Source organism: Podarcis vaucheri, assembly GCF_965113315.1.
Source record: "Podarcis vaucheri genome assembly, chromosome: 17".
Lineage (NCBI taxonomy): Eukaryota > Metazoa > Chordata > Lepidosauria > Squamata > Lacertidae > Podarcis > Podarcis vaucheri.
Genome location: NC_138755.1, coordinates 20,577,908 through 20,592,287, shown reverse-complemented (window position 1 = coordinate 20,592,287; position 14,380 = coordinate 20,577,908). Strand labels below are relative to the sequence as shown.

The window sequence follows — 14,380 nt, the reverse complement described above, 5'->3', positions numbered from 1 at the left end:
TTTCTGGGGGGACACAGGGTACGCATACCCCTAAACATTTTGTGCTTTGCACTTTTGTCCATTTACTGTATTTATTTCCCCTGATTTGAACTATAAAATTGTGATTTTCTTGATCCTAAATGAGAGTACTCCTAAACATTTTTTTTTTTTAAAAGCACTGATTATTACTATTACTACATAGGTTCATAGAGTTGGAAGGGGCCACGAGGGTCATCTTGTCCAACCCCCTGTAATGGAGGAATCTTTCACCCCTCGTGGGACTCGAACCCACAACCCTGAGATGATGAAGCCTCTCATGCTCTACCGAAGGAGCTATTCAGCAGCCCATTAACATCATCACCACCACCACCATCATCATCATGTGCTAGGGCAAAAGCTTTCCAGCTTGCAGGGCTCGAGGAGAAGGCAGAAAGGGCCACCTGCCGGCGGGACCAGTTGTTCCATTGCACCAGTTTCCCGGCTAGGACATTTTTGCTCGCGAGTAAACCCAGCCCCTGCCGTCAGACAGAGAGAGAGGCGCCTGGGGGAAAGGACCCGAGGCCCCTCCTCCCCTCCCCTCCTCTCCCCGCGGCGAGCGAGGGACGCTGGAACGTTGGCGTCGCCATGGCAACACGACGCTTTCTCCCCCCCCCCTCCCCGCACGGCGACGGTGTGGCTGCCCTGGCGGAAGGAAGAGCCCCCCTCGCGCCCCGGAGGATGCCGCTCAAGGTGGTGGTGGAGCTGCAGATCCATGCGGTGAGGCCGGCAGGAGAGGGGGGCTGTGCAGGGCCAGATGCGGAGAACCTCAGAAATGTAGCTGCGAGATCCTATCAACACGTGTTTGTGTGCATACACGTATATACCTTGTCTACATGAATGTATATATGTGTGTGTGTGTGTGTTTGTGGTGAGGATGCCACTGGAGGTGGAGCTGCAGATCCACACGCCAAGGCGGGCAGGAGAGGGGAGGACCCCAGAAATATAGCCCCCCCTCTATATAATATGTGTGTGCACATGTATGTATGCATGTATATACATTGTGTGTGTGTACACATACACAGTTGCCAACATAGCAGTTCGAACGCACGTCAAAGTGCAAGTAGATAAATAGGTACCGCTCCGCCCGGAAGGTAAACGGCGTTGCTCTGGTTCGCCAGAAGCGGCTTAGTCATGCTGGCCACATGACCCGGAAGCTGTATGCCGGCTGACTCCCTCGGTCAATAAAGCGAGATGAGCGACGCAACCCCAGAATCGGCTACGACTGGACCTAATGGTCAGGGGTCCCTTTACCTTTACCTTTACACATACACAGTGCTTTTTTTAAAAAAAGGTGCCGTACTCACCCTGAAGTAGTTACAATCAGTGCCACACTTTTAACATTTGGAAAAAAAGGTGCTAGCACTGCATACGTTTGAGTAACCCCAGGAAAAAAGCACTTATGTATGTATGTGTGTGTTTGTGTGCCTGTGTGTGTGCTTCTATGTATATGTGTCTGTCTGTCTGTCTGTCTATCTATCTATCTATCTATCTATCATCTGCTCTTCCCTTTTTCTTTTTTCCTTTTTGCCCCTAGTTGGGAGAGGGAAAGTTGCAGTGGAAATGAAGGCGGGAAGCCAAAGCCCTGTTTCTTTCTGCAAAAAACGCTAACTTATTTCCAAGGGAGAGAAGCCAGAGTTCCACCTCGATCGTGATGCCGATTCCCCAGTCCAGTTGGGGAGGGGGTGATTGCCTGTGCTCTACACATGCCCAGAGGTTTTCTCATCTATATGTGTGCTGTTTGAACTGTGTGAAGTTTCATCATCCAAGAACATTTGAAATATAGAGGAGAAGGCCCGGAGCGGGGAGGAATAAACAGAAAAACGGGGAGCTCCCTCATTTTTCCACATTCCACCCCACCCAGGCCTTCACGTCTCTAATTCACAATCAGTCTTTGGTTACAATTGTGGGGTTCTCTGCACTGTGGTTTAGAGTAGGGCTGGATCTCAGGTTATAGTTTAAAGAGAAGCCAGCAGCATAGAATGTAAACTTACTTTCCAAGCCAGAATATGTTATTGTTCTTACTTGTCCAAGATTCACTGATGGAGAAAAGATCACTGGAGATTGTGTTCACTGTTTGAGCTCCCCCATCATGGCATCACCATTCATATTAATGGTGAGAAGGGTTCCTGGCAAAGTTTTGTGTGCTAGCATGACGTATGGAGCTGTGGGTTAAACCACTGAGCCTAGGACTTGCTGATCAGAAGGTTGGCGGTTCGAATCCCCACGACAGGGTGAGCTCTCGTTGCTCTGTCCCTGCTCCTGCCAACCTAGCAGTTCAAAAGCACGTCAAAGTGCAAGTAGATAAACAGGTCCCGCTCCGTCGGGAAAATAAACGGCGTTTCCGTGCGCTGCTCTGGTTCACCAGAAGTGGCTTAGTCATGCTGGCCACATTACCCAGAAGCTGTATGCTAGCTCCCTCAGCCAATGAAGTGAGATGAGCGCTGCAACCCCAGAGTTGGCCATGACTAGACCTAATGATCAGGGGTCCCTTTACCTTTTAGACCAAGTAAATGTTTGAGTGAATTCTGGGTCTATGATGGCGGTGCTCGGAGCTGGCTCAACACATTTTGCTGGCTGAGGTGGAACAGCAAACACTGCCTGCCCCATTAAGTTATATATTTTGGCAACTGAGTTAGAGAATCCCATGAGCAACTCTTCTGCTTACCCAATGGCAGTAAAAATGATCATGCATGGAGTAACTAGCCATTTGCTTCCCTTTATAACCCTCAAAATTAGATGCCCGAGGCGGCTGCTATTTGTCATGCTATGTCTGTTCATCATTTTGCAGTTGGTGGCAAACAATCACGATGCACCTTCTGCTTCTGTCTCCTTCCAACTGTTCTGATCTTCTCTCCCATCACAGGTCTCTTGTCCTGGTGTGTACTTGACGGACAAGAATGATGTTTATCTGCATGTTTGCATCCTGGGCCAGTGCAAGGAAACTGAGAGCCTTCGACCCATCTTCCCTCTCTTGTTCCACGAGAAAATGTGGTTTGAAAAGGTAACCTAGGATTGCGTCTTGCAAAATCCTTGCCTAAGATCTATTTATTCTCTCCCTCCCCCTTTTTTGAACCTAAGCACTCGTCTGTATCAGATCGAGAGTCTGGCTGAAGGCCAACAGCTCTGCATAGTCTTGGACACAACAAACGTAAATGGGTGAGGGGATTGTGTATGTTTTATCTCCATTTTGCATTTGCCATAGTCAAAAATGCCATGCTTGTTAGGAGGCAAGTATTGTTAACTGTGAGATGCAAGGCTCAGAGGCATCCTGAGGGAATTAACATGCTGCTGCCCGGTGCTACTCATTTCATCCCACAATAAGCCTTCTGGTAGGGGTTCAAGGCAGCACAGGGCAACACCTGACACATGACCCTCCCTCCCCTCAAACCAGCCCTGTTCAGTGGGATTGAAGATAACATCCATACTCTTCTAGCAGGGCTTGATTTTGATCAGTGGCACTATCAATTTAGTTCACAAAATCTATACGCTTCTTGCCCATATATTGGAGTATTTTGGTGCTCTTTTCTTGGAATATAGTTGATGAGTGACTGCAGGTTTGTTTGTTTTATCAAGGAATCTGAAAGTCGTAAGCACACTTCTTAATTCTTGAGACTACTGTTCTTCGGCTTAATGCTGTAGAAACAAAATAGAAAAAGGGCATTTCCTTCCAATGATTGTTCTTTAATATACTGTATTGTGGGATATATAGAACTTTTGCAGGACAAAAGCATATAAATCTTTGGAAGTGCAGTAATATGTACATTTCTTTAAATTTAATCAGCTGATTGATCAATCTGTTAAAACTGTGTGTGGTATTCAACTAGGTTTTACTCAAAGAAGACCGATTGAAATTAAAGGACTTAACTTAGTCATATTCATTAATTTCAGTGGGTTTATGCTGAGCACAACTTCGCAGTTTTAATCACATGGAAAATGATTTAATTGGTTAATAGCTTTAATAACTTTATCCTTGTCTTTGCCTTCGCTTCCGTTCTGTAGGTATATGAAAAAGCTACAGATCCTGTTGCTGTTGTAGAACTGCTAGAAAGTAAGTTTTCCTTTCTGTTATCGGTTGCTGAAGGTACTGTAATTACAGCAGGTCCATGATGATATTTCCAATGGCTTGGTTCAGATGCAATGGAAAACCATGGTTTCCTTCTATGTGAATGGGGTACACAGTCCTCAGCCTTGCACCGGCAACTCCCTCCCAACTTCCTCTTTCATGTAGCAGAGGATAGAAGTGAAAGCGTCTCCTTTAAACTAAGCATAGTTCCCTGTGGCATCTAAACTTAGCCATGGTTGGAGAACTGTGGTTGCTCTAAAACTGGAAACGGAAGCTTTTGATCCCAGACACGAAGGAGAAGAGCGGAGAAGGAGGTGCATGCAAACCTTGGTGTGGCTTGTTCTCCTAGCAGGAAACAATGGTTTCACATTGTGTCGGGTCCAACCAGTGTGTCATGCTTCATATTTATTTCCCAGAAAAGCTTGTGGGTGATGTATAGTTTTTGACTATTCAGGAGGGGCTTCTTCTTTTCACCATAACAACCGGGGAATATAGTGTTATGAGTTTTGGGGGAGGGTAGTCTGTATGCCTTTTTTGTGGTGTTTCAAATCTGTATGATTTCCACAATGCCCCAGGTAAATGGCGGGTTGCCTGTATATTCAAAACCCATTGAGTTCAATGGGGGTAGAATTGTCAGAGTCTCCCCCCCCCCGAAGCCTGCCTCCTTTCCATCCCCTTTTATATTTTACAGTTTTATTTTCCCCATAAAGTTGAACATGCACAAGTTGCAGGCTTAATGCATAGTTTAAATATTACATGTCTCTCTCATGAATAACATCGTTTGTTCCTCTTCTTTTAGGAAATGTAACAAAGTTCCGATTAGTCGAAGTGGTACCTTCAGGTAAACAGGAGAAACCTATTCTTCACAACTTCCATAAACTCTGCAATGAAAGAATGAATCTTGGATGATGTTGGGGTTAGACATGCTGATTTCTTTTTCCCCGTAGTGTTTCTGTATCTGCTGTTATTACTTAGGAGGAGGTGACAAAATATATATGCCATTTTAATTCTGGAAAAATATGTCCATCTGTGCAACATTCATGGAAATTAGCTGGCTGGTGGCATTTTGTTGTACAGGAGAACTGAACACATGGTGGCAGAATAAGCCTTCTATAAGATTCAGTCCTAAATGGCTTAGAAAGCTTGCGGTGTCACCTTGTTTAGCTGTTTGTGTGATCAGTTTGCTCTCAGAAGGGCTTTCAGGTGATGAGGAAAGACCTTTTTAATTCTTAAAACTGTACTCATGTCACTGCATGCAATTTATTTTTTAACGGAATTTGGCCAAACTCAAAAATATTTTAAACCTAATTCTTCCCATTCCCCACTGCTCCATATATATCTTTTCGTTTAACTGCTAGTATGATCAACTACACCTTGTGAGAGCGTTTAAAAATTCACAACGATTAACTGATCCAACAGTAGGAAAAACTCAGTAACTTATGGAGTTCATAGCTGTGGTAGTTTTCATCTATGAAGATGAGGGTGAAAATTTCAAGATCTTTGTTGTCAGGGCTCTTTTTAAGCCGGAACCCACCAAAACTCCTTAACTACAGGAGCTAGTTCCAAGTTATGAAAATCTAAGAAAAAAATTAATAATAATAATGGGGAAAAAACCCCTATAGAAGAAGAAGAAGAGTTTGGATTTGATATCCTGCCTTTCACTCCCCTTCAGGAGTCTCAAAGCGGCTAACATTCTCCTTTCCCTTCCTCCCCCACAACAAACACTCTGTGAGGTGAGTGGGGCTGAGAGACTTTGGAGAAGTGTGACTGGCCCAAGGTCACCCAGCAGCTGCATGTGGAGGAGCAGGGAATTGAACCCAGTTCACCAGATTATGAGTCCACTGCTCTTAACCACTACACCACACTGGCTATAGGAATTAGTTCCCACAGCACAACACAAATTCTAGTGGCTGAATTTCCTCTTACACCTCCTCCTCCTTCTCCTAATCCAGCTCACGGAATTCCTGCAGATGTGTTGTACACTTTGCAACAGAATGTTTCTTGGAGAACCGTGAGCAATGAAAATGGCCTTTTTTGACTTGCGCTGTGAAGAGGGCTTGTGATCCTTTGTGGGGGACAGGTTACAGTGTTTGCTTGCATTGTCCTAGCACTCTTTCTCCTTTTGTTTCACATTTCAGGGAAAGGCGAGCTTGCATTTTATGAAGCAAATACTCGAGGTTTTCTGTTTCCAGAGCCTAAACTGACTCCTGCGTATCCCGGTGTGGACAGAGAGTTACTAATGAAGACACGCCCTTCTTTCCCAGTAAGTGGTTATGGAATGTGTATCCCAAAAAAACAGAAACATCTGCTCAATAGCCGGTTCTTGCTTATGTCACAGTGATTCCTAACATGCAGTAAACATTTATCTTCTTTATTTACCTTGGTTTATTTAATGCTGGAACCATTAAGCTATGGGAACCATTAGGGAAACAGCTGTGGCACCATCAGAACAAAACAGAACACAGCCCCTCACAGTCAAAATAGGCAGAAGAGAAAATAATTAAGTAGCATGGTGTGTCTCCATTAGAAAATTAGGAATCCCTTGCTGGCCTAGTCCTCACATGATATGGCAGTGCATGGCTAGCAAAGTTAAATCTGGTTCCTTGTTTGTTGTACAGTGGTACCTTAATTCTCAAATACCTTGGAAATCAAATGCCTTGGTTCTCAAACACCGAAAACCCAGAAGTAAGTGTTCCGATTTTTGAACGTTTTTTGGAAGCCAAATGTCCAATGCGGCTGCCGGCTATTGTTTCCGGGGCACCTGAACCAATCAGAAGCTGCGCCTTGGTTTTCGAGCATTTCGGAAGTCAAACGGACTTCCGGAATGGATTATGTTTGGTGCTTTTGTTTTTGCTATTTATTTTGCGTTATTGTTTTTGAGGCTTTTTCGGTTAATTTGTTTTTGTGACTGTGCGGAACCCAGTTCAGCTACTGATTGATTGATTGATTGATCGATTGTGTGACTGCGGAAATGGATAAAAGCCCCCCTATCCAAACAATGACTATCATCAGTGCAGGTAACAAAAAATAATAATTTTAATTTCTATCATCTACAATTCTGTCTTATTTATTTTATAGTACAGTATATTGATTTTTGCTTTCATTTTATGGATCAGTGGTCTCGTTAGATAGTAAAATTCATGTTAAATTGCTGTCTTAGGGGTTGCTTTTAAAAGTCTGGAACGGATTAATCCGTTTTGCATTACTTTCTATGGGAAAGCACGCCTTGGTTTTGGAACGTTTTGGTTACAGAACGGACTTCCGGAATGGATTAAGTTTGAGAACCAAGGTACCACTGTATCTGACTTCTCTAACGTCTGAGGAGTTGGCTCTTCTGTGAACATAAGTTTCATAGGTGTCTGTTCAATAAACAAGTGTCTTTTATTGCGAGGAAAGATCTAATTGGTGCCAAGTGGGGGATTCCCCCCACCCAAATGCAAATAGCAGCTTCAGAGGAGGGTTCCCCCCCCAGCATTGCATCAGGGGTAGAATCATAAGGTCCATGGGATCCAGGCTACTTTGGGCTTTAAGGTAATGGCTAACACTTAGAATTGGGCCTGGAATCCATATTAACTGTCTCATACCTGCTGCTCCAGAGAAGCGGACACGGAGCAATGGATCCAAACTACAAGAAAGAAGATTCCACCTAACCATTAGGAAGAACTTCCTGACAGTAAGAGCTGTTCGACAGTGGAATTTGCTGCCAAGGAGTGTGGTGGAGTCTCCTCCTTTGGAGGTCTTTAAGCAGAGGCTTGACAACCATATGTCAGGAGTGCTCTGATGGTGTTTCCTGCTTGGCAGGGGTTTGGACTCGATGGCCCTTGTGGTCTCTTCCAACTCTATGATTCTATGATTCTACCTTACAGTCAGCTTCAGGAGAGCTGTTGCTGGATGGTGGGTGTCAGGGTGGACATCTGTCAGCAGGGCCCCACTGCCATACCCTGGAGCCTCTCCTGGCTCTCTTTCTCCATGCGATTATTGCTGGTTCATCTGCTTTCTCAAAGTGAGCGAGCGGTGAGAAGAGGAGCTGTACACTCTGCATGCCTGCTCATCTCCTTTGGGGAGGTGGTGGTGCAGATCAACTCAGAGGGACAAATAAGTACAGCAGCAACAGTTGTGTGGGAGGGGCAGGTAAGTGCTTTTAGGAAACAGGGTGCACTAGGAGCATGTTTCTCCCCCAAACCTGGATCCAGCCTTCTCTATGGTGGTGCCTCAGTGTGGAACATGCTCCCATGCCAGACCCGCCGGTTCCCCTTCTCTTCTCGCACTTAAGATACATTTGGTTCAGCAGCCTTTGGATTATTAATGGCTACAATGTTGTGAGTTTTTAACTCATCCACCAGTGCTATTCATGAGTCTTTCTATAGAGGTTTGTTGTGTATGTTTTAATCGTGAAATGTTGTTGATTTTGATATTTAATGGTGAGTTTTTAACCAGGTTGTTAGCATCTTACAGTGAGGGGGGGGGAAAGTATTTGATCCCCTCCTAATTTTCCCGTTTGCCCTCTGGCGAAGAAATGACCAGTCCATAATTTTAATGGTAGGTTTATTGTAACTGTGAGAGACAGAATAACAACAGGAAAACCCCCAGAATCCCAGAAGACAAAAGTCAGAGATTGATGTGCATTATAATGAGTGAAATAAGTATTTGATCCCCTATTAACCAGCCAGATGTCGGAGGGCAAATGGGCAAATTTAGCAGGGGATCAAATACTTTCCCCCCCTCACTGTAGAAATGCCATGAAGTAAAATAGGCAGGAAGTTCAATAGCACACACAAAATGGAGTCATGTGTGCTGAATTCTTTGACGCTACTGGAGTGCTTTGATTAAAAAGCAGTACAGTGGTGCCCCGCAAGACGAATGCCTCGCAAGACGGAAAACTCGCTAGACGAAAGAGTTTTCCGTTTTGAAAATGTATTGCGAGTTCCTGCGGTTCCCCCCCTTCCCCCCTTTTTCTAAGCCGCTAAGCCGCTTATCAGCTGATCCGATAAGCCGCTAAAAGCCGCTAATAGCGCTAATCTGCTAATCCGTCAATGGGCTTGCTTCGCAAGACGAAAAAACCGCTAGACGAAGAGAATCACAGAACAGATTCTTTTCGTCTTGCGAGGCACCACTGTACAAAACTTTGGGAAGTAAATAAATATCTCCAGCACCTGAAAACAGCCAGGCTGTTGAATTCTGCATCCGTTGTCGCTTCTTTTTACTCCCGGGGATTTTAGCTGTGGTTAGAACTGGCTGACTTGTCCTATTTGTTAATGTAAGGATGCTTGTTCATGTACAGGTACAGCAACGCAGCAAAAGAGAGTGGGTTGCATCACCATAGGTACGGCAGTGGCAATCCCGTTATAAAATGTTTCTGCCACATATTAGCCAAATTTATTTCTTTTGAACTGTGCTATGTAGCCACTGTGTCGTGAACGCTGGTCAAAATGTTACCACGCCGACATATTGCCCTACAAGCCTCGGCCACTTCTGGCGATGGCAGCTGTTTCACAATACCACAGTTGTGATTTTTTTTTTGTGAAGGAACAATCATGTCTTTTCCCAAACAGCATTTGATAGGATCTGGACTTTAATAGGTGAGTTTTAAACCATTACTATGCTGAAAGGTGCTTAATTATTTACAGGAATTTGCACCCTTTTCCAAGTAAAAGACATCTGCTCCAAATGTTGGGATGCTTCTGTAGGATTGTGAGGCAATATCTTAGCTGGTTTTGCTCGCCTAAGCTTTCTCTTCTAATAGTTACATACAATATTTGTCACTTTCATGAATAAATGCATTGAAAATGCCCAAGTATTTGATAATTTATCTTTGCTATAGCCTGGCAAAGGGACACGGGTGGTGCTGTGGGTTAAACCACAGAGCCTAGCGCTTGCTGATCAGAAGGTCGGTGGTTCGAATCCCCACGACGGGGTGAGCTGCCGTTGCTCGGTCCCTGCTCCTGCCAACCTACCAGTTCGAAAGCACCTCAGAGTGCAAGTAGATAAGTAGGTACCACTCCAGCGGGAAGGTAAACGACATTTCCGTGTGTTGCTCTGGTTCGCCAGAAGCGGCTTGGTCGTGCTGGCCACATGACCCAGAAGCTGTACGCCGGCTCCCTCGGCCAATAAAGCGAGATGAGCACCGCAACCCCAGAGTCGGCCATGACTGGACCTAATGGTCAGGGGTCCCTTTAACTTTACCTTTATAGCCTGGCAAAGATGTGGATATAGCAGAGACCTTTGGTAGGCATTTCTGTTTGTTCCATATTGAGCACATGCAGCCATCCTAATTTCTATTAAGTACTCAAATGGTCCTTTAATTCTGTTTTTCTTTTTCTTTTTTATCTTGGTTGGGAAATTGTTGACATACTTACATGGGGAATTTGCTGCTTACTGTTTTCAGTTTTACTTATAGCACATTGGCCACCTATTCCTATGCGTGGTTTACTCAGGAGTAAGTGTCAATGAACTTGGTGGGAAGTACTCCCAGGTGTGCACTGAACTATAATCTTGGCCCATTTCATACTTTTTATGAAGGCTTAAAAAAACCTCTCACATGTAAGCCTGCCTAACAGGCCAAACCTATTCCTATATACCTGAAGGAGTGTCTCCACACACATCGTTCAGTCCGGACACCGAGGTGCAGCTCCAAGGGCCTTCTAACGGTTCCCTCACTGCGAGAAGCAAAGTTACAGGGAACCAGGCAGAGGGCCTTCTTGGTAGTGGCACCCGCCCTGTGGAACGCCCTGCCATGAATGTTAAGGAAATAAACAACTATCTGACTTTTAGAAGACATCTGAAGGCATTCCTGTTTAGGGAAGTTTTTAATGTTTGATGTTTTACCACTTTTATCACTATGATGACGATGTTGGGAGCCGCCCAGAGTGGCTGGGGAAACCCTGCCAGATGGGCAGGGTATAAATAATAAATTATTATTATTAAGAACCAAGCTCCACCAAACCTAAGGGAACTTTCACCCATAGGAATGAGTTTAGGCTGCAGTTCTAAATGCACTTGCAAGAGAACAGATCCCATTAAATCAAGTGGGCCAGGACTTATTTCCAAGTAACCGTGCTTAGCATTGCCTTGCAAAAGATTAAAATAGCAAAATCTATTTTAAAATAATAATAATATCTAACTGCATTTCTTTTACACAAATTTCTCATTCTTTTTTTCAAATCTTTAAGGGCATTGCACCAAAATTAGAGTTTTCCACAAGGACAACTATTACAGAACTTCCACTTCTGTCCAGAAGATGGTATCGTGTAAGTAATTTTAGCTAATTAACGCAGAGATGAACGGCAACATCTTCAGTCGCACCCAATCTCTCTTAATATCTCATTGCATCTAGTATGACATAGCGGTCATAGCAATTCTGTATCTAGATAGTTCTTTTCAACTTCTGCTCAGATTATTAGCTACCTGGAATTAGCCCTAAGTAGCAGAAGGCTATAACCATTTAAACTTTTTATCATCCCTAAAAGTGGTACTCTTGTTCAAAGATGATTCGGGGCTAGGCGTTGTCATCCTCTGGTGGGTGCCTGGGTCTCAGTTCAAGAGGAGACAAAGAAAGCGCGGTTCAAGGTGTATGCAGTGCTTTCTTACTGGGGTTACGCAGGGGTACGCATACCCCTAAACATTTTGTGAATCTAAGTTTGGCCTCATTGAGGGGCAATATTTCCATATGAGTAGGAAAATGAGAGTACCCCTGAACATTTTTTTAGAAAAAAACATACCACTGCATGTATGAGTCTGTCCTTCCGGATTGGGGCAAAACAAAGTTAAACTGACTGAACAATTTCTGTCGATGATCTCATTTTTCAGCTGTCCAGTGAGATAGCTAGGGGGCACAACTTCTTGCTGTGTGGATTTTTTCCTCTGCCATACCTATTCCTTTCTGTAGCCAGATCTCCAGGCAGCGGGTGTAGATATTAATGTATTTTGCAGGGCAGAAATAAGAGCAGGTTAAGAAGGGCTGCTTCAGCATCGCCCCGGCGGAGGAGCATTTCACCGGCACGATGTAAGACAACAAAGAATAAGGGCTGTAGGCGATTCTCAAGATCATTTCCATCGCGTTCTCCGTCTCCAACAAGACGTCTCCGGGAGTTTTGCAGGGAAAGCCGGCAGCAGACGCCTTCTCTGAGCTTGAGGTCTGTTAAGTTCCAGTCAGAATCAGACCCCAGGCCGCCTTTTGTAGTTCGACATGTAAGTCCTGAGAATGTAACTTTTAAAAAATTGCCTGGCCAGGTAAACTGGGCATTCATCACTGTTCCTCCCGGTAGATGATAAAAGGGAAATTATAGGAGTCTGCAAACGGAATGCCGTACAAAAATACTTCTGTACAAGGTACACTAAAGGTGTAAATATGCTCTGTAGAAACAAGAAGAAGCTGCCAGTTTCGATCAATAGAAAAGTAAGATTTTGGAATGAATAATAGGGCCCAGTTGCCCTATTGGACCGCTGCAGAGTCCAAATTGTTTACAACAACATAAGTGAGATGTGCGAGGGCTCCTAGTAGATTATCCTATGCATGGTGGCTATCTGGAGGGGGCAATACCATTTTCAGCCCCAGCCTCCAGGCCTGGGGCATCTTGGCATAATGTGAAATGTAATTCTGTTCCAATAAGCCTCCTTCCTCAGGGCACAGCGTAGTCTGCAGCCTGCCCAGAGACTTCTGGGCCCTGATATCCTGCAAGACCCGCACTCGAGTCTTTGCCACCACGGACACGTCTAGGCATTACATGACGCCGGCTATCAATTTAGTAGACTAGCAGGCTGGGAGGGACCAAAACGTGAGTGCTGGAACTGACCTCCCACGTATTGTCATAGTCCAGAGCACATCAAGCAAGGTGCATCAAGCAAGCGTTCGATTCAGCAGCGTATTCCATCATGACAGTTAATCCAGAGAAGTCGTTTGGGGAACGCAGCTGCTGTGCATTTATTTCCAGGGTATCGGGAAACATGCAACTATTTGAAATCAGAAAGAAACTTCTCTCGTGGAAAGTGTATTCCATATTAGTCCGTAACACACTTTCTTTTAACAGTTAGGTTGAATATCAGATAGCTTTAATAGCTAATCTTTGGTACTCTGACCAGTCACTGATTCCAAGTGCTACTCCTGTACAGTGGTACCTCGGGTTAAGTACTTAATTCGTTCCAGAGGTCCGTTCTTAACCTGAAACTGTTCTTAACCCGAAGCACCACTTTAGCTAATGGGGCCTCCTGCTGCCGGTTCGCTGCCAGAGCACGATTTCTGTTCTCATCCTGAAGCAAACTTCTTAACCCGAGGTACTATTTTTGGGTTAGCGGAGTCTGTAACCTGAAGCATATGTAACCTGAAGCGTATGTAACCCGAGGTACCACTGTACAGGCAGACCTTGGAGATACTTCAGGTTTGGTTCCAAGCCACCTCAATAAAGCAATAATAATAATTTTATTACTTATACCCCCGCCCGTCTGACTGGGTTGCCCCAGCCGCCATAAAAACACAGTGTGTATAAAAGTTATGTTTGCACTGCACTGTAGTCTGTTAAGCCAGGCACCCCTGGTTACAGGGGCGAGAGGCGAAAAACCCTGGGCAACAGAGCAAACCGTGGTTAGCCAGAGTGGAAGCGAAAGATTCTGAACTCTTCCTTGCAGCTATCGAGAGAAGTGGAGGGCAGGGAGACACGTGATTTCCCAGCAGAAGTCTAGGCTTGTTCATTTCTCTCTAAACCACAATTTAGTGTGCACACAGGAGTGGTTCACCCAATGGGGCAGGAGGGAGAGGAATGTGGCGGTGACGGCAAAGTCAGGGCTTTGCAGGTGCATTGCAGGAGTGGCGGATAAGGTTCAGTGTTGTGCCCCCTGCCCCTCCAGTAAGCAACAATAACACCATTACTGGAAGGCTGTTGTGGTTTCAGGTGTGGCTGAATAATGTAAAATCAGCCAGTGGGGCAGAATGACTCATCCCAAGCAGGGTTCATTTAGAACAGCGGTTCTCAACTTGTGGGTCCTCAGATGTTGTTGGACTACAACTCCCATCATCCCTGAGCTCTGGCCTTGCTAGCTAGGGGTGATGGGAGTTGTAGTTCAACAACATCTTCAACAACAAGTTGAGAAAGGCTGATTTAGAAGGAGGTGAGGCTGGAGCAAGCGAATCATAGAGACCCCCAAGGCAGCCTTCCTTATAGAGTGGAATTTTGGAATCGTATACATTTTTCCTTGTTTAATGAACCACTTGCAGCTATCCTGTGGGTCAGTAGTTTGGGAATGACAGTCGTCTTAACTTTTTCCGAATATCTGAAATTTGGTTGGATTCAGAGTGCTCCTTCCATG

General features: G+C 44.8%; 1 protein-coding gene across 5 annotated transcripts in view; it reads left to right on the top strand.

Moving 5' to 3' along the window:
* The first annotated feature begins 528 nt into the window (after positions 1-528).
* Positions 529-14,380, top strand: part of SPATA6L (spermatogenesis associated 6 like) — a 24,328-nt gene continuing 10,476 nt past the window's right edge. Inside the window, exons 1-7 of one of the 5 annotated variants that reach the window (XM_082205023.1) lie at positions 529-735; positions 2,882-3,019; positions 4,018-4,066; positions 4,881-4,922; positions 6,220-6,344; positions 11,251-11,328; positions 12,011-12,268. In XM_082205023.1, coding sequence (XP_082061149.1) covers positions 604-735; positions 2,882-3,019; positions 4,018-4,066; positions 4,881-4,922; positions 6,220-6,344; positions 11,251-11,328; positions 12,011-12,268 — 822 coding nt within the window. In that variant the 5' untranslated portion in view covers positions 529-603. Of the gene's footprint in view, positions 736-1,760; positions 2,132-2,881; positions 3,020-4,017; positions 4,067-4,880; positions 4,923-6,219; positions 6,345-11,250; positions 11,329-12,010; positions 12,269-14,380 lie in introns of those variants that run through there. The other 4 variants (XM_082205026.1, XM_082205024.1, XM_082205025.1 and 1 more) reach the window with 4 other exon arrangements.